The following is a 21,400-nucleotide window of genomic DNA, read 5'->3' as shown; positions in this document are numbered from 1 at the left end:
CCCCCCCCCCCCCCCCCCCCCGGGAACCCACAGCAAATGCCTCCTTTCCAGGACCGTGTTGATAGAAACTGAGCCTCTTGGCTCTGCTTCTCTTTATCAGACACAGCTTTTCACTGAGTGATGTCTTCTGCCATAACAAAGCCTGCACCAGCATCAACATGGCCGAGCCCTGGGGTGCGAGTTCTCCCTCAGTCAGGGGCAACTGAAGATAGAGGCCCAGCATGTCAGCATGTCGTGGGCTCCTGTCACTTCATTCTTTAGGATCCTTGCAGCAAGGAGGCTCAGAAAGAAGTGTTTGGTTTTTTTTTTTTCTGTGTGCAGAGGGCAATTAGTGTAGGCAGGTGTGGGGGGTGCGGGATGAGCCTGTCCCCCACTTATTGTTTGGGCCCCTGGGTAAATTCCTTGACCGTGGCCACGTTTTGAGTGGAACTCCTCTTGATTTTTAAGTCTTAGGATCGACAGCCGTGTCCTGACCCCAGAGCCCCGAGAGTGGGAGTGGCCTTCCCGCTGTTTACTCGAGTGGGTGGTAGTGACTTGGCACTGAGCAAAAGCGTGGATGCCACATGTTAGAAGCCTTCTGCAGAAGCTAATCTTCCTTTCCTGGTTTCCTCCCTCTTTCTTCACACAGTGTGTCTCTGTAAGCCATTGAGGGTTATTTACAGCGTTAGTGACAAAGTTCTCCCTAAAATTTGAATTCTGTCTTAAAGTGACTCCTCCCACCTTTTCTCTTGTCTCTCTTTCCCTCCCAGGCCATACGGTGTCTGCCCCCGCCCCCACAAACACACTATCTCTGTCATCCAAGACAACTCTCAACTCTTACCTTCCTGCAGTCTCTTGGTGCTGGCCTTGTAGGTTTGAACCACTCAACAGTGGTTCCAGTGACAGTCTTTAAAACAACAACAATAGCGGTTGCTAACCTTTCTAATGTGTTGTGCGTCAGGTGTCTTCAAATGTCACCGAATCCTCTCAGGTAGCTTCTGTGTAAGTCACCTCAGCGGTGAGTGTGAGACTGGAAGTCAGAACTCATGGGACAGGCCTGGAAAGTGACACACACGTGATTCGAACTCGTAGAAAGTACACATTTGTAGTTTAAACTTCCCCCAACACACACACACACACACCTCAGAGAAAGTACAACTATGCACACACACCCCTCAGAGAAAGTACAACTACACACACAGACCTCCCAGAAGGGACACATTCATAGTTTAACTCCCCCCAACACACACACAAACACACACACACACACACACACACACACCTCACAGAGCTTTGAACCAAAGTTAACTGTTTAGTTCAAGTAATTCTAGAACAAAATCATAGTTGACCGTTAAGACTGGGTTTTGAACCCTAGAAATATTTCTAAGTATATTAGCAACCTTTGCTGGATCAGTTAAAAGCTAAAATCTGAATGAAAGATATTCTGAACTGCACTAAAAATATAATTCAAATCTTTAAAGATTTCCACTGTGAGTTTCCCTTGTAAGTGCAATTGTGACCTAGGACAAAAATTCTAAGGGAATCCAGAATTGGAAAGTATATCGTCACGCGGTTTCAGACGCCAAGCTGAGCGAATGGATTCCTATCCTGCCATGCACACTAGATGCTGGCAGCCCCCAGAGAGACGTAATGTGTCTTCAGCATGAGCAAAGGGAGCATGTGTTGGGAGGGTTCTGCCTCCCCAGGAATCTGGCATCTCCAGGGATGCCTGGACCATTTGAGTCCAGGGTGGCAAGTCTCTTCAGGTTCTTTCTGGAACAGCCTTGGCAAAGTGCACCAGCCAAGGGTTAGGTGAGAAACAGATTTACACTCAGATGCCTGGGCCACATCATCAGTGGAGAATGCCACAGCCGGCCAGCTTACCTGTGACAAATGGCACCTGGGAGGCACACCAGTCTCCACCAGAAACTCCCAGGCTAGGCTTCTCACATTGACCGGTTTAAAACTGGTTCTAGGAATCTGTTGCTTGCTTTCCTGTAAACACCAGATTCTTACACAGGGCCAGCATTCTTGTCTCACGTTCAAGTTCAGTTTTCTTATGGTGACATTCCTTGATTCCCTCCCCCCCGCCCCCCTTTTTGAGTCTCCGCCCTAGGAGCCCCTCACAAACCATTTCATTGAATCCTTGCCCTATCATGGCAATCATTTGGGGCACCTGTAGTGTGAGCTCTGAACCAGGCTGACACCATTACTGATGTCCATTACCTGAGACTCTACTTACTTGCTCTGTGCCTTCGTTTCTTTGTCCATAAGGTAGGGACCCTAATGATATCCCCTGTAGACAGGAGGGCTGGAATGAGCTAGTCTGCATCCGCATCCACAGAGCACAGCGCTCTGCCTGCTGCACGGTAGGATGTGAAGATGAGTCTGAGCTCTCAGAGTCTACAGGGTCTCCCCCACGGCGCACCACCGGAGGAGCCAGAATGGGCCTTGCTCACTCTGACTCCTTTTATTTAGTGTGCTCTGAATCCTGAGTTGCTCTGCCTGGCCCTTGTTGAAATAGGAGCAGCGGCGGGGCTGCGTCCCCAACACCCCGGCTGCTTGGCTAGCTCATGCCCGAAATAACAACACACAAACTGTATTCATTTAAGAACTGCTTGGCCCATGAACTCTAGCCTTTACAGGCTAATTCTCGCACCTGGACTAGCCCATTTCTAATGATGTTTGTAAGCACCCCAAGGTGCGCTTACCGGGAAGATTCTAGCCTATGTCCATCCTGGGTCTGAGGAGCTTCATTGCGTGCATCTGCCAGGGAGAGCTGAGCATGGCGTCTCTCCAGGAGCAGAGCAGAGTCTGACCTCACTTCCTCTTCCGCCCAGAATTCTATTCTGTTTACTCCTCCCATCTATGTTCCAAGCTATGAGGCCAAGCAGCTGGTTTATTATAACTTAACCAATGAAATCAACAGATTGATATATGACACTCCCACATCACTTCCCCTTTTTCTGTTTAAACAAAAAAAAAAAGGCTTTAACTTAACATCCAAAGCTCTAGAAATGACAGAGACATCTCGCTGCCTGGACAGTCACCCAAAGTTCCTCTGTACCGTTGGGGCATCCATCTTCGGCCTACAGGCCCATAGTTTCCAGCAGACATTTCCACAAAGCAGGAAATTTCAAAGGCAGTCACTATCTGCTTGTCCTGAAGAATGTCTTGCAGACTCTTTCATGAATCAGGAACCCCGAAAGATCATCTCACCTTTAGGCAAGTTCAGCAGTCCTCTCTCTGCGGGTTCTCTGTGTCCAGTTTATGCAATAGTCCAGGCAAGAGCAGTTTCTTGCCCAAATGGCTATCAAACTCCATAAGGATCCTCTTCGATGCCCATCTTCCTCTTGAAGTAGATTGGTGCTGCCAGGAGCAGAGTGTCTCATTGTCATGAAAAGTCCTAAGTTATTAAAACATTTAAAATGCCATATTCTATAATCTTTGAAAAATATGAAGAATGCCTATCTAAAATATATCTATGCACATCTAGAAAATCTTAACTAACATGACTACAAACTTAACTATTATTAATGATTATTCATTAACAACCTATATACATTACAAAATTAACCTTAAATTTAAATCACTAAAGCAAAATCCATATCAATGTAAATTATTCATACCTATATCATCTCCCCCTTTAAATGTAAAAGAACATTTATAAACAATATTTGGGAACATGGGCGCAGTTTTTTCTCTCCAAACTGCTTCCTGCTGAATGGGGGCGTCGTTAATTAGGTCTTTCATGGTATAACCTGTGTGCTAGTTTCATCTCAGTTGGCAGTTGAGCGAAGCAATTTTCTGAAGGTATTCACAGCAACCGTTCAGGAGGGCGTGGTCCATCATACCATATCGGAATAGAAGAAATGAACAGGGTCTCATCCTCTGTGAAAACAAAATAAGAAACTCCTTTCCAAAGTATCATGTCCTTAGATCCAAATTTCAAAGTCAAGGCATCAAAATCTCTACGATGGATTAGTTCAGCAGCATTTATAAACAAATATCTTTTAGCATCTGTTGCTCCTTCCTCAGCATTCAAACAATTCAAAGAGAGCATAATAGTATACAGTATCAAGATTCTCTGTGTATTTTCCATCTTTGTAGGCTTTATTTTAACCTCTATTTCGTTTATTTTTACTTTTATTTTATATTCTCTGTATCTCTTTGACCTGGAATAACTCTGTAGACCAGGCTCTCCTTGAACTCTCAGAGATCCGCCTGTCTCTGCCTCCCAGGCATTGGGATTAAAGGTGTTTGCTACCACACCTTGAACTCACAGAGATCTGTTTGTCTCTGCCTTCTAGGCACTGGGATTAAAGGCGTGTGCTACCACACATTGAAGTCACAGAGGTCAATCTCCCTCTGCCTCCCAAGTGTTGGGATTAAAGGCGTGTACTACCACACACAACTTCTCTTTTTCTTACTTTTTTTTTAAAACTTTTAACTTTTAGCTTGCATATATTTTTAACACACTGTAAATCATTTAAACATTTTCTTTATCTTTGAATCTCTTTACTGTATATCTCTCTTTTTCTGACCACACGAGCCTTTAAATTACTGAGCAATATGAGTAGGATTAAAGCCGTGGCTTTGCCAGCTAGATCCAGTCCATTCCTTAGCTTTCCAGCCTCATGGCTGAGGTACCGGTTGTAGCCATGTTTACTGCCACAACTCTATGGCATTTCAAGGTCCCTGCCAGCAAGCGAGCTTCAGCAGCCTGTGCTTGCAAACCACACGAACCGCCTGCGTAAAAGAGTCAGAGTTTGCCGTGGCAGGACAGCCCAGAAAGCCGGCATTTTTAAACGGCACAGCTTTTTTCCTGCTACAGCTGAAAATCGAAAAGCATGCGTTCAGCTTTTCGTCAACACCATTTAAGTGTTTTGTGGCAGGACCTCTTAATGAGCTGCAGGGTTTTGCAGCTGAAGCTGAGTCAGGAAGCCTCTCTTAGATGAGAGTGCTTGCTTGCCTCTAGCAAGCAGAGTAGACCCAAGAAATTTCTGCTACCAAGAAAACATGCTTCACTCCATTCTTTCCCAAGCTTTCTCAGGCTTTTTGTGGATTCAGTTAGCCTCACGTCTGGGCACCATCTGTTGAAATAGGAGCGGCGGGGCTGCGTCCCCAACACCCCGGCCGCTTGGCTAGCTCATGCCCGAAATAACAACACACAAACTGTATTCATTTAAAGAACTGCTTGGCCCATGAACTCTAGCCCTTACAGGCTAATTCTCGCACCTGGACTAGCCCATTTCTAATGATGTGTGTAAGCACCCCAAGGTGCGCTTACCGGGAAGATTCTAGCCTACGTCCATCGTGGGTTGCAGCTGCCTGGGAGAGCAGAGCATGGCGGCTGTCCGGTCCCTCTGGAAGCAGCGCAGAGTCTGACCTCACTTCCTCTTCCGCCCAGCATCCTATTCTGTTTATTCCACCCACCTATGTTCTAAGCTATGAGGCCAAGCAGTTGGTTTATTACTTAACCAATGAAATCAACAGATTGATATGACACTCCCACATCAGCGACGTCACACTCCCTGACACTTTCACATCTGTGTGTAGTGATTGGCCCTGCACCCAAACCAGGGACTGGGCTAGAGAGCAAGCATGATAGGCTTTGTGGGCCATGCTGCCTGTACCCCAACTATTCAGCTCCATAACTCCACCATGGCCGTCATCCATGGTCCTTTCTCCCCCAACCCCATGTTAAGGATATGGTTTTATAAATAGGGTTTTATCCTAAACAAATGGCAGACAGTATTTGGTCCGCAGCTGGAATTTGCTGAGCTCATCTAAAGCATTTACAGTTTTCTTAAGTCCAATCTATTGGGTTTGGAGAGAAAAAGTCATTTTTAAGGCAATAAGTAAGTGATTACCTTTTATTATGTCTAAATTTTTGGCCTCAAATTTACAAAATTACAAAATTTTGCTTATAACTTACTTGCCTGTGGCATGAAGCTAGGGAGAGCAGAGCCCAGTAGACTATAAGATTTTCCTAAATGTGCTAAACTGACCCAGTATCTCATTGATTTATTGTTTGCAATGCTGAGGATCAAACCCAAGACCTCGTGCGTGCTAAGCAAGTATGCCTTTTTGAAAGGTCTGATGTTTGGGAAGGCTGGAGAAATGGCTCAGTGCTTAGGAGGGCTTATTGCTATTGTAAGGATCCGAGCTCAGTTCACAGCACACACATCAGGTGTCTCACAACCACCTGTAACTCTAGCTCCAGGGGATCTGATACCCTCCCTGTTCTGGCCTCCATAGGCACCCGCATGCACACACACATGTACATACACACAGGCACATACATACACACAAAAATAAAGAATACATTTTAAAGGCCTATCATTTTTTAAGGGCCTTTTTCAAAATTTTGTTATCTTTTGTTTTTCTTTTTTTTTGCCTCTGAAATTTTTGCCTTTTTTTTTTAAAAGGGTGTGTGTGTACTAAGGAACAAGTTCCACTCCTGTGACCATCCACCAGTTCTATGTTTTCTGTATTATAGCACATAGAATCTCCCTCTTGATCATACCTATGCTTGTATATGTATTTGGCATCCTCCATTGCAGGTCACAGATTTTAAATGGTCCCCTAAACTACACGTGCTCACCTTCCATTCGGAAGGAGAGAGATCTTCACATTGAGATTAGAGGAACCAATGTATCATTCGAAATGTACACTAAAAAAAAAATCTTTACGATAAGGAGCTTTTGTCAGGCTAACTTATGAGCATTGTAGCACAAAGGAAACAAGATAAACAAATCAAAGGGAACCCTATCCAAAGACATATTTAAGATTCTTTATGACATTTATTTGTGTAGGTAGAGGAGCGGGCATGTGTGTAGAGGTTAGGGGACAACTTGCAGGGTTTGGTCTTCTCCACCCTATAGGTCCCAGGGCTCAAACTCAGGTCATGCCTGGTGGCAAGTGCCCTTACCCACCGAGCCATCTCACCAGGCCCTCAAAGGTATTTTTTGAAATATGTGAATTTTTAATTTTTAAAATATTTTTAAAAATATGAGAAAAAACGCATCTTGAAAATTACTAAAATTCAAATAAAAAATTGATCTGAGGAGCGTTCACCAAGATTTGAATCAAGGGTAATATCACATTTCTTGAGCTATTACAGTGTTCTGGGCATAGAGCAAAGTTCCTTATTCAAGATGGGCATGGTGTGGTGCAGGCTTGTGTAATTTCAGCACTGAGGAGGCTGAGGCAGGAGGATTATGAGTTCAAAGCCATGCCGGGCAGCAAGTGGGAGTGTCTACACTAGTTACTTTACTGTTTCTGTGATAAGATAACATTACCCAAAAAAAGTATTTGGGCTTACAGTTCCAGGGGGTTAGAATCCACGATGGCTGGGACCGTGTGGCAGCAGGCAGCAGTCTAGGAGGCTGGAACAAGCTCACATCTTGAACCATAAACATCCACTTCCGCCGGCATGACTATACCTCCTAAACTGCCCCAAACACACCACCAGCTGGGGACCGAGACTATAGGACATTTCACACTCAAACCGCCATAGTATCTTGTATATATTAACTCATTTTTTTGTGTTGACATTATTACTATCATTAGGATTCCCATTTACAGGTAGGAAAAGTGATCTATACAATAGCTAAGTGTCCTCCTTCTACGTCATACAACTAGGGAGGGTTAACTGGGGTTCAACCATGTTGTCTGACTACAGGGGCCCCCTCCAACTCTGAACACCCTACTGCTCTTGTTACAGCAAACGGGCCAAACGGGGACTGTTTGGGCTAAGTTATAAATACGTATCTCTGTTTTGTGTGCCAGTATAGATTTAAGGTTCTTCTTTTTTTCTTTTTGAGACAGGGTCCCATTCTTTATATTGACCTCAAACCTACAGTCCTGTTGCCATGTGTGTACTGGAATTACAGATGTGTGATGCCATACTTAGCTTTCTTTCTTCTTTAATTTGTGTTGCTGGGTATTGTGTGGGGCCCCCCTCACACCTGCCGCAAGTCAAGCACTGTCCAATGACCTGTACATCCTCGGCCACTTTGGTTATTTTTGAATCTTCCCTGAATAGTCTCGTGCACAGGTCATAGTTCAACATTTTAAAAATAAACAGTGTTCCTGGTTCTAGTTGAATGATGAAACCTTAGGCTATCGCTAAAGTGACATTTTTACAAAGCATGAGAATGTGTGGGAATGTTTTTAAACAGGAAGCGGCAAAGAGGAGGAAGCCATGTCTCAGACACTAGCCCCCAAGATAGAAAAACGGTGGGGAAAGTTCTATGGTGACTGTCACTAGGGGGACACTCAGCCATGACTCTTGTTTCTTTTTTGTTATTATTTTATGTGTATGGGTGTTTTGCCTGCATGTATGTCTGTGTACCATGTGCGTGCCTGATGCCCACGAAGGTCAGAGGAGGGTTTCAAATCTCCTAGAACAGGAGCTACAGACAGTTGTGAGCCACCATGTGGGTGCTGAGAATCAAATCTGGATCCTTTCGAAGAGTAGTCAGTGCTTTTAACCGCTGAGTCATCCCTCCAGCCAGTTCTTGATTTTTCTACAGAATTCATTTGTCCAATAATGAGATAGATTTTGCTGTTTGATAAGTTCATTCTGAGTTGGTGGTGGTGACACACACCTTTAATCTTTAATCCTAGCCCTTGAGAGGCAGAGGCCAGCTGACCTCCTGGAGTTCGAGGCCAGGGCAAAGTGAGTTCCAGGACAGCCAGGGCTACATCACCTTTTCATTACACAAGCATTGCGTGCAACTTTTAATGTCATCATTACTCTATGCTCTCTGAATGAAGGCAGACACCATTCAGACCTATGGCTACTTAAAGAAAAACTTTAATTTAGTTTCTTATGCCCTATTTAAGCTCTATTAGTCGCAGGTGGCCAGTGACACCATCTCCAAACTGTATTGAGTCAGGTGTGGTAACTTTTACCTCTATTCCCAGACCTTAGGAGGTTGTGAGTTCAAGACCACTAAGCTACTTATGGAGACTCGGTCTTTTTTTTTTTTTTTTTTTCTTTTTTTGAGACTTGGTCTTTAAACAGAACAAAATAAAACCAAAAGTCTGGCTTGGTTGATGGCCCACATCTGTAACCCCAGCATTCAGGAGGCTGGGCTAGAATTGTCGTGAGATCCTAACCAGCCTAGGCTAGAGAGTAAGTTCCAGGTCACCTAAGGGCTAGTGTGAGCGAGTGAGCGAGACCCTCCTAAAGAAATAAATGTTTTGCACAGCACAGTTCTGAAGAAGGATGGAATCTGGAGCCAAATGCCCAGGTTCCTGTGTGAACTGGGGCAGTTCACACAACTTCAGCCTCTCTTTCCCCCAAGCAAGTCGAGATGAAGTCAGCGACTGTGGCGGAAGGCTGGGAAGGCGAGCTAAGAGCGAGATGACAGTTCTTAGCCAGGGCTGTCTTTCCCCATAGAAACATTGCCTCACAGCTTCCTGAGTGAACCTGACTCTCTATGAACTGAGTCTCAATCTGCGAATGGTTCATACCAAGATTTTGCCAGAATATTGTAGAAATTGGACTCGTTACTAGGCCGGCTCCTCAGCAGTGGAAACATCTCATTTCCTGTTAAAAACTCCAGTACACAGCCCCCCGCCCCCCCCCTAACCACCGTGTAGGAAAACATCTCCTTTAAGTTTACTCTAGCAATTACATTGCTCTAGCTTTGGAGACATAGCTCGGTGGTAGAATGCTTGCCTAACGGGCACCAAGCCCTAGGTCGCCTCCCCAACAACTCCCGCGCCACCATGGTGGGGACAATTATGTCATCCAGTTTCTATTGGTGCAGTGAAAAGGTCTGCCCTTTGAGAAAATAAATAAAAAGTCTGTGACCACCAAAGAAATAAGTGAAATTTGCAGAGTGACCTAGAGAAATGGAATCCGAGTTCACGGTGCAGGGGTTAGACGAAAGTCATTGCTTGCTGCAAGAGCTAAGATTTTTCCCCTAAGACAACAGCGGGCTCTCACAGCTTGACTGTTTTAAGACCACCTGTATTTCCACAGCGGTCTCTTCCATCTAATAATCTCAACTCAGCACGCCATGACCTGCCTGTTCACAAGCATGCCTTGCCAAAGAGTGAGAGCAGAAACGGAGGCGAGCTCAGGACCAAGTCTTTGCCGGGTTTCCACTCACACTCCTCCTTTCTCTTTCCACAGGTTACTGCCAGCCAGCCGTGGATGCCTTTGACAGTATGACCGCAGAGGATTCCACCACAGCCATGAACAGCGATCCCACAGTTGGGTCCTCCTCCAAGGTGCCAGAGGGCGTGGCGGGCGCGCCCAATGAGGCTGCACTGTTGGCCCTGATGGAGCGCACCGGCTACAGCATGGTACAGGAGAATGGGCAGCGCAAGTATGGTGGACCTCCGCCCGGCTGGGAGGGTCCGCATCCCCAGCGAGGCTGCGAGGTCTTCGTGGGGAAGATCCCGCGTGATGTGTATGAAGATGAGCTGGTACCTGTGTTTGAGACCGTAGGCCGCATCTACGAATTGCGCCTCATGATGGATTTCGATGGCAAGAACCGCGGCTATGCATTCGTCATGTACTGCCACAAGAATGAGGCCAAGCGAGCTGTTCGTGAGCTCAACAACTACGAGATCCGCCCGGGCCGCCTGTTGGGCGTGTGTTGCAGCGTAGACAACTGCCGCCTCTTCATCGGTGGCATCCCCAAGATGAAGAAGCGTGGGGAGATCCTAGAAGAGATTGCCAAGGTCACTGAAGGCGTGCTCAACGTGATCGTCTACGCCAGCGCGGCAGACAAGATGAAAAACCGAGGCTTCGCCTTCGTGGAGTACGAGAGCCATCGCGCTGCAGCAATGGCCCGCCGCAAGCTCATGCCGGGTCGCATCCAACTGTGGGGCCACCAGATCGCCGTGGATTGGGCTGAGCCCGAGATCGATGTGGACGAGGACGTGATGCAGACAGTGAAGATCCTCTATGTGCGCAACCTCATGATCGAGACCACCGAGGAGACCATCAAGAGGAGCTTCGGCCAGTTCAACCCAGGCTGCGTGGAACGGGTCAAGAAGATTCGCGACTACGCCTTCGTGCACTTCACTAGCCGTGAGGACGCTGTGCACGCCATGAACAACCTCAACGGCACAGAGCTGGAGGGCTCCTGCTTGGAGGTCACGCTGGCCAAGCCTGTGGACAAGGAGCAGTACTCCCGCTACCAGAAGGCGGCCAAGGGCGGCGGTGGCACAGCCGAGGTGGTAGCCCAGCAGCCCAGCTATGTGTATTCCTGTGACCCCTACACGTTGGCCTACTATGGCTACCCCTACAACGCGCTCATCGGGCCCAACAGGGACTACTTCGTGAAAAGTTAGTGGAGACTCTTTTCTTGAGGGCCCCTGGGTGTCCAGCCCCCATAGGCACGGGTGTCAGGTTGAGCATGGCTGCAAATACTAGGTCCCACCCATTTAGGCTGAGGTTCTAAGTGCTGGCTCGCAGTCACTATTGTATTGAGAGAAACATCCCTCTGGTTGGGCAGTCAAATCCTTGGGACACTTTGCCCCTTGCTATGTATGGCTTAACCCATGTGGAGCAGCAGGTCTGCCTATCCCTTGGGGTTTAAGTAAACTCTTCATGGTGGTGGCAGGTGGTGATGCCAGCCTTCTAAAGGGGGAGGCAAGAGGATGGATGCCTAGTTTTGAGGCTTCCTGGATTACTGCTTCTGATGTTAAATCTTAGGGTATTGGTTGGCAGAGCCGTAGTTCCTTAAGATCGCTCAGGATAGAAGACCAAGCATGACACTAGAAAACATAACAGGTCCAGGGACCCACTGTCTGTTCGCTGGCTCTGAATTAATATACCCTGCCTTTTTCCTTAAGCACGAAACAAGGAAGAGAGGCAGGCTTTTTCCAGATCTGTTTTCCTCTCTATCACTGAAGTTGAAGTTGTAATCCTGGGAACTCACCTTGCACTAAGTAGACAGATTAGAATGGCGAAGTAGGCAGAAGTAGAATGTCAGGAGCATTTTATTAGTCCATTTAGGCCAGAGGTGTGGCCACTTGCCACTTAGACCGAGGGCAGGCCAGAGGCCCTGACCTTCGCTGCTGCCGGCTCATCCTTCTTTGTGTTGTATTATAAGCAGGCAGCATAAGAGGCCGAGGCCGAGGTGCGGCTGGAAACAGAGCCCCAGGGCCCAGGGGTTCCTACCTCGGAGGATATTCTGCTGGCCGTGGTATATATAGCCGATATCACGAAGGCAAAGGCAAACAGCAAGAAAAAGGATATGAACTTGTGCCAAATTTGGAAATCTCTACTGTCAACCCAGTTGCCATTAAACCCGGCGCAGGTCAGTATAAACAGTGCAAACGCATCGTTTGGCCCTAAACCCTCACTTGAAACTTCTCTTTCAAGTGAGTCCGGTCTTCTTGGTTCTTGAATCCATCTGCAAAAAAATGGTCCGCGTGTCATGCCCCCGCCTTCCACACCCTGACCCCCTAGAATTTAGGGGATTGGTCTAGTTTGGGCCACGTTCATGTTAGGCTTCCGGGGAGTTTGCACACAGGTGTTAGCTGCCAGTGGTCTGGCTATTTCTCTGTCTGTGACCACGCGGGCAGAGGTGAGGAGGGGGTGGAAGGGAATGGAGCTCCCGCTCCTTCTGTCATCTAGAACCCGTCTTTTCCTTGTGAGAACATAAACGCTCCGTCACTGAGCTGCGTCCCGTCTGTGCTTCAGCCACCAAAAAGCAGAGGGCACGGGAATTACCAGTTCTCAGAGAAGATAGGAACTCTTTTCCAGAGCAAACAGTGCCAGGTTTCCTGGATGGTCTGACAGGCGCCAGCATTCTCGGACAAGGCAGAGGTGAAGGGTTTTACAACTAGAACCGCAGATTTAGAGTAGAGATGCTCAATCCGTTGAGCCAGTGACCTTGACCTTTGTTTTTACTACCAGTCTCCACAAAGTTATTTTACCAGCATTTGGTAGCCCGTTGGTCACCCACTGCAAGGAAGGATAAGCTTTAACTGTTTTAGTGAGTTTGGCAGACACACGGTACGCAGAATTTCCACACACTAACCTCTGAATCTGTGGAGAGTTTTCTGTGGATAAGCAGAGTAATGTTCTCCCTGGCCTCTTGGCCTCACTGGGGTAGGCCAAAGAGCTTTTGAGGGTCGCCTGCTCCTTTCCTAATTGCTCACTTCTTTTCCAAGCTAAGAGGCAAGGAATTGGTGTGTTTGGAACATAGGTTTGACGTGTTGAATTCGGTGGTAACTGGGGAAATAGCCCTGCCGTCTTTACAATATAGTGGCTTCCGGCATTGGGATGCCTTAGAAATGTCATTGGCACCAAACAGTCTTTAGCCATGTGAAGTCCTGTGTCCAGGTGTAGAGAGTTCTGCAGGCTGGTAGCCAGAACAACGCAGTTACTCCGTACAGCCCCCACGTGGCTTCAACCAGTAGCCCTAGCTGCACCACGACCCTTGTACATCATTTGAAGGTACGTCTTTGTCCTTCCGACAGATACCAGGGCAGGCTAACATATTTGGGCCCAGGATTGGTGGCAGATTTGGTTGGGAAGGCAGGTAAAGATATTTGGTTAAAATTTTAAATTTTTTTTTTTTATTGAATGGCCAAGCCATTGTTTATAGTATGGACATTTTGTCTCCTTACCTTTGATCATATCCATCTTAGTAGATGAAAGGATTCTTTGTGTGTACATTTCATGGTCCTGCTTACTCTTTCAGCACACACAGCATGCACATACACAAGCTCTCCCAAATCGGGGCTAGCATCTCTTCCTTTTGATCTCTTGATACTGCACATTGACATTCAGTAACTCTATCTGTTTGAATCTCTGCTGGAAGCCGTTCCTTTGGACTCTACTCACAGAAATTATTTGAGTTGGCAGGTTCCAGCGAAAAGCCAATTACCCACCGCCTCACCACTATAAATGGATTGTTAGCACGTTGGAGGTTTTTTCCTCTTCCGACTCAAAGCCCCTCCAACTGGATCCATGTAACTAATGCGAGATAAAAGGTGGGGAGAATGTACTCCCATCTCCAAGCTGTCAGGATGGGATCTTCGCTCAACCTGCTTCTTGAAACACTGTGGAAGGGCAAAGGGCTTGTGTGGTGATGAGTAGCGTAAGAGAGAGTAAGCAGGCTGCACGCTCACACGTGTTAGGAAACAGCAGTGTAGAGGCCTCGCTCTGAACGCTCCCTCCACGATGATCTGCGGAGAAACCCCGTCCTGACATGGTGCTGAGCCAGGCCGAGCAGCACGGATCTGCAGAGGTTCACGACTGTGAGCCTGGGCCTTCAAAAACTACCAGCAGGCGAAGGCCCTTCCTCTGTGATCGTGAGTGATGAGCTGTCTTCTGCCTGCTTCTTTTGCAGTGGCCATCCCTGCCATCGGTGCCCAGTACTCCATGTTCCAGGCAGCCCCAGCCCCTAAGATCATTGAGGATGGCAAGATCCATACAATGGAACACATGATCAGCCCCATTGCCGTGCAACCTGACCCCGCCACTGCCGCCGCTGCGGCCGCCGCCGCTGCCCATGCTGTCATTCCTGCTGTATCCACACCACCACCTTTCCAGGTAGAGTTCTTGCCGTGGCCACTGTCATTTATATATGGAGCCTCTCTCAGTCAGAGACTCATTAGTATTCAACACTGAGAATGTACTCTGTGCAATGATAGCTTTTTAAAAGTTCATGTGAAATAACAGGAAAGAAATTGTTTATAAAGATTTTTTTAAAGTTTATTATTTAAAAAAGTACATATGTAGATATGTATATCTATATATACATATGTAGATATGTACATATATACAGTGTACATATATGTGTGCGTGTATGTGAGCCATATATATATATCAGCAGATAAAGGTGCTTTTTTCCAAACCCAGTGGCCTGACCCCAGAACCCACATGATAGGAGGGAGACCCCTCGACCAGTGCCCTGTGGTACACAACTTACCCCTCCATGCACATATTATGCACAAAATATATCTATATGAACATCTAATTCATGATGGTGTTTGTTTATGTTTATTTTGGTTTTTCAAGGCAGGATTTTTCTGTTTAGCCCTGGGTTTCCTGGAATTCACAAAGATCCACCTGCCTCTGCCTCCCAAGTGCTGGAATTAAAGGTGTGTGCCACCACCGCCCAGCCTGGTGTATTGCACTTTTAAACAGGAGGGACAGCCCTAGACTGGTTAGAATTAGTGATCTTAAGGTAGATTCCCAGCCTCGCCATTACCTGTCTTTATGAGCTGGCAGAATGCAAGGTCCAGTAAAAGATCCCAGTGTAAGACAACTCTGGGATCTTCCTACAGCCTCCCCCTGTGACACAGGTTTGAACATGTCAAGCCCCCCAAAGATGACATTTTGTTCTGTCTAATCTCATTCTCCTTCAGCAAATGTTACCCTCCTTTTCTGCCTCCATACATAGACCTCCTCTGTCCCTCCCCGCTGGGGGGCTCATCTTCTCCCAACACACTGAATGCTCATTGTTCGAGGATTTGATAAACCTGCACATGTGCTCAGGAAGGATTTTTTTTTTTCTCTCCCTCTCTCTCAGGGCCGCCCAATAACTCCTGTGTATACCGTGGCACCAAATGTTCAGAGAATTCCCACCGCCGGCATCTACGGGGCCAGCTACGTTCCCTTCGCTGCTCCTGCCACTGCCACCATCGCCACACTACAGAAGAATGCTGCGGCCGCCGTGTACGGGGGCTACGCCGGCTACATACCTCAGGCCTTCCCCGCTGCTCTCCAGGTGCCCATCCACGACGTCTACCAGACTTACTGAGACCAGGGACCAGAGCCAAGGCAAGCAAGCCACCAGACACCGCTGAAGGAACACTTTATTATTTATGAAGAAAGAACGTGTTGAATTGGCACACGTGCGAAACCTGCAAGTGAAGAATGTTAGCGATTATCACACTGAAATGTTTTACATCCATGAAGTTTTCACTCTCTTTTTTTTTTTTAAAGACTTTTCAACTTAGCAGGCCCGCGTTCGTTCATACATTTCTAAGAGACTTGCAACGCCTCACGCCTTAATACCATCTTTTAAGATTTGTACACCTTACTGCATTTGTACAGACAGAGGTTTGGTTTTGTTTTTTAAGGATATATTTTCAGTATGAAGGTTATTTTCTTAACTTCTGCACTCCAGAGATTTCTATTTTGTAGAACCTTTCAAAATATATCAGCTATATAAATATATATTAAAATAAAGAAGCACATCCGAGCATCTAGGGAACTATTTTAAAAACTATTATTCAATATTTAAAGATACCAACTGTAGAGCTTTGAAATGCTACATAAAACCTTATTTTTAAAGGTGATGCTGGAAAGTGCAGCTTCCAAAAGAGTGGAAATCTCTGCTGTATTTCCCTGGCATTAAGGGTTGACGATATTGCCATGGTTTCTCACCATGGTTTCTGTTTTGGGGGTTGTTTTGTTTTCTTCTGTTTTATTAACAATCTGTCTTTAAGTCAACATGGAAAAGACTTGTCACACCCAGGGTCTCAACACTGGAAAGCTCTCTTCTGCCCTTGGGCTCTCTCCCTGTGTCTTCATTAACTGTGTCTCCTTCTCCCCTCCCCTCCTTCCTATCTCTTTGAAGTCTGGCATAGCTAAGAAAAATGGATAATTCTGATAGAGAAGACAACTGATGCCTTTTATACTTCTTCCTGGGATTTTGTCGGGGTCTTTTATTATTATTGTTATTATTATTATTTTTAGTTTGTTTGGGGGGTATCGCCTTCTTTATGCGTTTTCAGTAGCAGAATGCAGGGAAGGGCACTATTTTGCCATGTTTTTCGTAAGGCATAGCTGTTTAAATTGTTCAGTATGGGACTTTTAACTTCCTAATGCTTTGATTTTTGGAGTCTGAGTTTTTGGAGGCCAAGAATGTATATGATTATAGACAAGACCTTCAAGATTTGCCAACAGCAAGTTGTGCTTCTTGTGTCTCTTGCAGAGTGTCTGTCATCATCAGGAAGGTTGGAAGCATTTGTTGAACAAGGCTTCCCTCGGGCACTCTGTGTCTGGCAGAAGAACACGGGGCATACGCACCCGGGAGGGGGAGCCACCTATAGGAGTTAAAGGGGTGTTTGTGATAACTTCTGATGCTTGCTTGTAGTCATTTTGTGTTGCCAAAGCTCATGGTGTGTAGTGTGATGCAAACGCAGCTGTTTTATCTCAATATTATTAAAAGTGTTTGTTATATTTTTTTTAGGGACTAAAAACACAGATGCAGTGTTTTGTGCCTGTTTAAAGGCTTCTCTTTCAGAGTGAATGTAAAATACAGGAAAATGCTAATATCGTCATCTGCTTCATGGATTACATCAATGTGCATTTTTTTTAAAGGCTCAGTCAGGACCGTGAGGCGTGCAATAAGGTGCACCATAAGGTACAGTTGTATTTTATGTCATAACAGAGTCCATCAAATCTTCCCACCAGCGTTGGCCTAATGGGCTTAACTCTTATTTGTGGCTTGGTCCTAGGATCACGCCCCTAGCCAATGCTCCTAGATAGCTGTTTAATTGTTTTCTCTTCTTTTAAATTAAGAGATCCCCGAATGCCTTTTTCCCCTTCTCTCGAAGAGATGAATTTTTATATATAAGGAATATTTATTTAACTGTTCTATTAAATGTCCAGTGCCTGCTGAGGCCTTTAAGCATTCCTCGCCATCCTGGTTGAACGGCATAAACTAGCCCTGCAATGTTCTGAGTTGCACCCGCACGGACGGGGTGGGATGAGAGCCTCCATTAAAGGCAACTCGTGTCAGGCCCTCCTCCCTCGACTGTGTGAGAGAAGTGCCAAGGACAGCCACGGAGGTCCTCAGGTACAGCCACGGAGGTCCTCAGGTACAGCCACGGAGGTCCTCAGGTGAAACACTGTCCCCATGTTCTTGCTGTATTTTACAAGTGCCGGGAAAACTACTATCATAGTAATAACAAAAGGAAACCATGCACTATCTTAACGTGGCACCTACCCTAAGAACAAGCGGCGGTGGTGCCAGTTAAGCTTCAGCGGCCCTGCTGTCTGTGGTCTCACCTACGCCTACCGTTTCACACCATTTCACGTACACTACTGAGGTAAGTTTATAACTTGAAATGTGAACTTTTTTTTTTTTTTTAGGATTAAGAACAAACTAATATAAATGTTTTTAAGAGTTTTAAAGTTGTAGACATGCCACTAGTTTAGTTTGTAGCTTCGTATTTGTAAAAGCTTTTTAGACCTCGCTGCATTTACAGAGTACATTCTTAAGATGGATGTGGTAAATAAAGCTTTCTTTAAAGCAGTCTCCAGACTTTCTTTCCTTTAATTTTTTTTTTTTTACAACAATGAAGGGATTGACAAATTCAGTATTTCCAGTTGTAGAGGCTCACAGCTGCCTGCCACTCCAACTCCAGGGGATAAGGCACTGACCTTGAGCTCAGAGAACCACCTGCCTCTGCCTCCCAAGCGCTGGGATCTAAGGCACGTGCCATCACCACCTGGCTTGTTTTGTTATGTATCTATTTACTTTTCTTTTGTGTGCATTGTATTTTGTCTGCATGTATGTCTGTGTGAGAGAGTTGAATCCCGGAGTTACAGACAGTTGTGAGCTGCCACATGGGCGCTGTGAACTGAACCTAGGTGGGTTCTCTGGAAGAGCAATCAATGCTCTTTACTGTTGAGCCCTCTCTCCACCCTCCTTGTTTTGGTGTGTGTGTGTGTGCGTGTGCGTGTATGAGCATGTGAGCTTGTGTGTCACATGCATGTCACATGAATGTGGGTGCCCACAGAAGCCAGAAGAAAGCATGATATTCCCTGGACCTGGAGTGATAGCAGTTGTGAGCCCCCCAATGTTGGTGCTGGGAGCTGAACTCAGGGTCCTCTGAAATACCGCACTCTTATCTCTCAAGCCGTCTCTCCAGCCCCATTGCTATTAAAAGAAATTGTTTAACTCCTTTGCTTGTTTAAGACAGGCTCTTCTGTAACCAAAGCTAGCCTTGAACCTCTGCCTTCTGCTTCCTCAGAGCTGGGATTAACATCACTTGTGGTTTAGGCGGGTGTTATTAAAAACAAAACCTACTGTCCTTCTTCAAGGAAAAAAGTCCTCACCCTCTGACAGTTCTGAACTGGGTACAGTTCAGACCCGTGCAGAGCAGCCCTGCGTCTCTCCTGGCTGTTACAGGCTTGATTGTAGCAGCTGCAGCCTGCCTTCTTCCCTTATTCTGGTGGAGCTGCCCTGCCGAGGGGAGAACACTGAAAGCGGGGCACACCGGATGAGGATAGATGTGATTGTGAACCCCCCAACTCCAGCTTCCATTGTCCTTGGTTGAGCACATGATAAGCCGTGAGGTGAGTGCCACAGATGGTGACTAGCTGAGGCCACAGAGCTGGTGAGCAGCCCAGGCTCCTTTCCAGGCCCAGGTTCTCCCTGACGGCTTACCGGAAATGAGCCCACCTAGTCCTTAGGGAAAAGAAATGCTTGTTCTTGCCTAGCTCTGCGCTTCCCTGTGCAGTGTGGGGAGTGGGGTTGGAAGACGGGATGTTTGAAAGTTCCTGCTGTCCCTAGAGGAGAGAACAGGGTAAGGCTGGCTGGTCAAGCTCTTTACAAGATTCAAGGATAGCTGTGTAGTGGTGGGGCACACCTTTAATCCCAGCACTTGAGAGGCAGAGGCAGGCGAACCTCTAGGAGTTCGAGGCTAGCCTGGTCTATAAGAGCAAGTTAAAGATACAAAAAGCAAAACAGAGAGAGAGAGAGAGAGAGAGAGAGAGAGAGAGAGAGAGAGGAAAAAGAAGAAAAGCCTTCTACCCACTAGCCGCCCCAAAGATATGACAGAGACCACCGTGTCAGGAAACCAGCTCCACTCTTCCATGTTTGTCTGATTATTTGATACCAGAGGACCCAGGTTCGGTTCCCAACACTCCTATGTCAATTTACAGCCATCTATAACTCTAGTTCCAGGGGATTCAATGGCCTCTTTTGGTCTCCTCCAGCATTAGGCAAGCACACAGTGCGCGCGCGCACACACACACACACACACATATACACACAAATACTGCACACATATAATAAGTCTTTTTTAAAAATATCATTTCAGGCTACAGAGGTGGCTCAGCAGTTTACAGTACTAGCTGGCTGCTTTCCCAGAGGATCGGGGTTCAATCCCCAGCACCAGCACAGCAGCTCACACTGCCTGTAAACTTCCATCCCAAGGGGTCTGACATCCTCTTCTGTACTCCACAGGCAACAGGCCTGACATACATATACATCTATAGATATACATGCAGGCAAAACATCCGTACACAGAAAAAAATTATTATAAACTAGTAAAAAAAATTGAAGATGTCATTTCACTGGACCAGCTGTGCCAAATGTCACCATTCCCACCATCATGAAAAAAATTATTATGAAGTAGCAATAAAAGCAATTTTATGATTGGGGTCACCCCAAAGTGAGGAGATGTATTAAAGGGTCGCAGCGTTCAGAAGGTTGAAAACCAATGCACGGCTGTCTTCCTTTCTCCTGTGCCCTCCCCTTGCGAAGTGCCCGGCGCTGCTCTGTTTTGTAAGTCCTCATGCCGCTAGGCATAGAAAATGATTATTCAGACACTTCCCTCCACAAGCAGGCTGAGCGTCCCTCTGAACAGCTTGGGTTTCTAATCTCAGAGTGCCTGGGGAACTCCCAGCTTTGCTTCTCACCAGTCATATGACCTTGAAGAAAACAAAATCTTCCAGTCACTTGATCTTGGGGGAAAAAAAAAAATGGTCACCTGACCTCTTAAGGTTATAATGAGTTCACAAATCTTAAAAGCCTGATATGTTGTAGGCATGTTTTCATATGACTGCGTCCATCCTTGACCCCCATCTACTCCTACCCCGTACACATACCCCACCCCCAGCCCTGGACATTGAACCCAGGGCCTCACACACTAAGCAAGGGCTCCACCACTGAATTACAGCCCAGCTCTCACTGTGTCTCTGGTCTGCACAGGCTGGCCTTGAACTTTTTTGGTAGTCTAGACAGGTCTTGCATTCTCAACCCCCTTGCCTCGGCCTCCCCAGTAGTTAGAGTTACAGACCCCCTTACAGGTCTGAGCCCTAGGATGAACATGTATTCCTCTGCATGCAACACCTTAAACCTTTCCATTTGAAGCCTGAGTTGTGTTTTGGGGATTTTTCTTTCTTTTTTTCTTTTTGGCTAGGGCTGCACACATGCTGTGAAAATACTCCATCACTGAGTTACATTCCCCAGCCCAAACTTTGAATTTTTTTATTCATCATTTATGCAGTAAATATTTATTGAGTGCCAACTCTGTTAGTGCAGAAGGAAAGGCAGGAGCCAACAAAACTGACCCTCTGCCTCCTCCCAGCACTGCAGGGGACGGTGTTCTGAGGCAGGGGCATCTGCACCCCCAGGCTTGGACAGGAAGCCAAGTGTGCTGGCAATATGCAGGATGAGCAGGGGCTGAG

At 46.5% G+C, this 21,400-nt stretch overlaps 1 protein-coding gene across 8 annotated transcripts in view; it reads left to right on the top strand.

Moving 5' to 3' along the window:
- Nucleotides 1-18,238, top strand: part of Rbm47 (RNA binding motif protein 47) — a 136,847-nt gene extending 118,609 nt beyond the window's left edge. For 7 of the 8 annotated variants that reach the window (XM_050149880.1, XM_050149879.1, XM_050149882.1 and 4 more), the window contains 4 exons: nt 10,133-11,296; nt 12,066-12,272; nt 14,316-14,518; nt 15,501-18,238. In XM_050149880.1, the coding sequence (XP_050005837.1) occupies nt 10,168-11,296; nt 12,066-12,272; nt 14,316-14,518; nt 15,501-15,731 (1,770 nt within the window). In that variant the 5' untranslated portion in view covers nt 10,133-10,167 and the 3' untranslated portion in view covers nt 15,732-18,238. The remainder of the gene's footprint in view (nt 1-10,132; nt 11,297-12,065; nt 12,273-14,315; nt 14,519-15,500) is intronic. The other variant, XM_050149884.1, reaches the window with a different exon arrangement.
- The last annotated feature ends 3,162 nt before the right edge of the window (nt 18,239-21,400 follow it).

This window comes from Alexandromys fortis, unplaced genomic scaffold, assembly GCF_014885135.2.
Source record: "Alexandromys fortis isolate MF-2015 unplaced genomic scaffold, M_Fortis_MF-2015_v1.1 scaffold_0, whole genome shotgun sequence".
NCBI lineage: Eukaryota > Metazoa > Chordata > Mammalia > Rodentia > Cricetidae > Alexandromys > Alexandromys fortis.
This window is presented reverse-complemented; position numbering and strand designations above follow the sequence as displayed.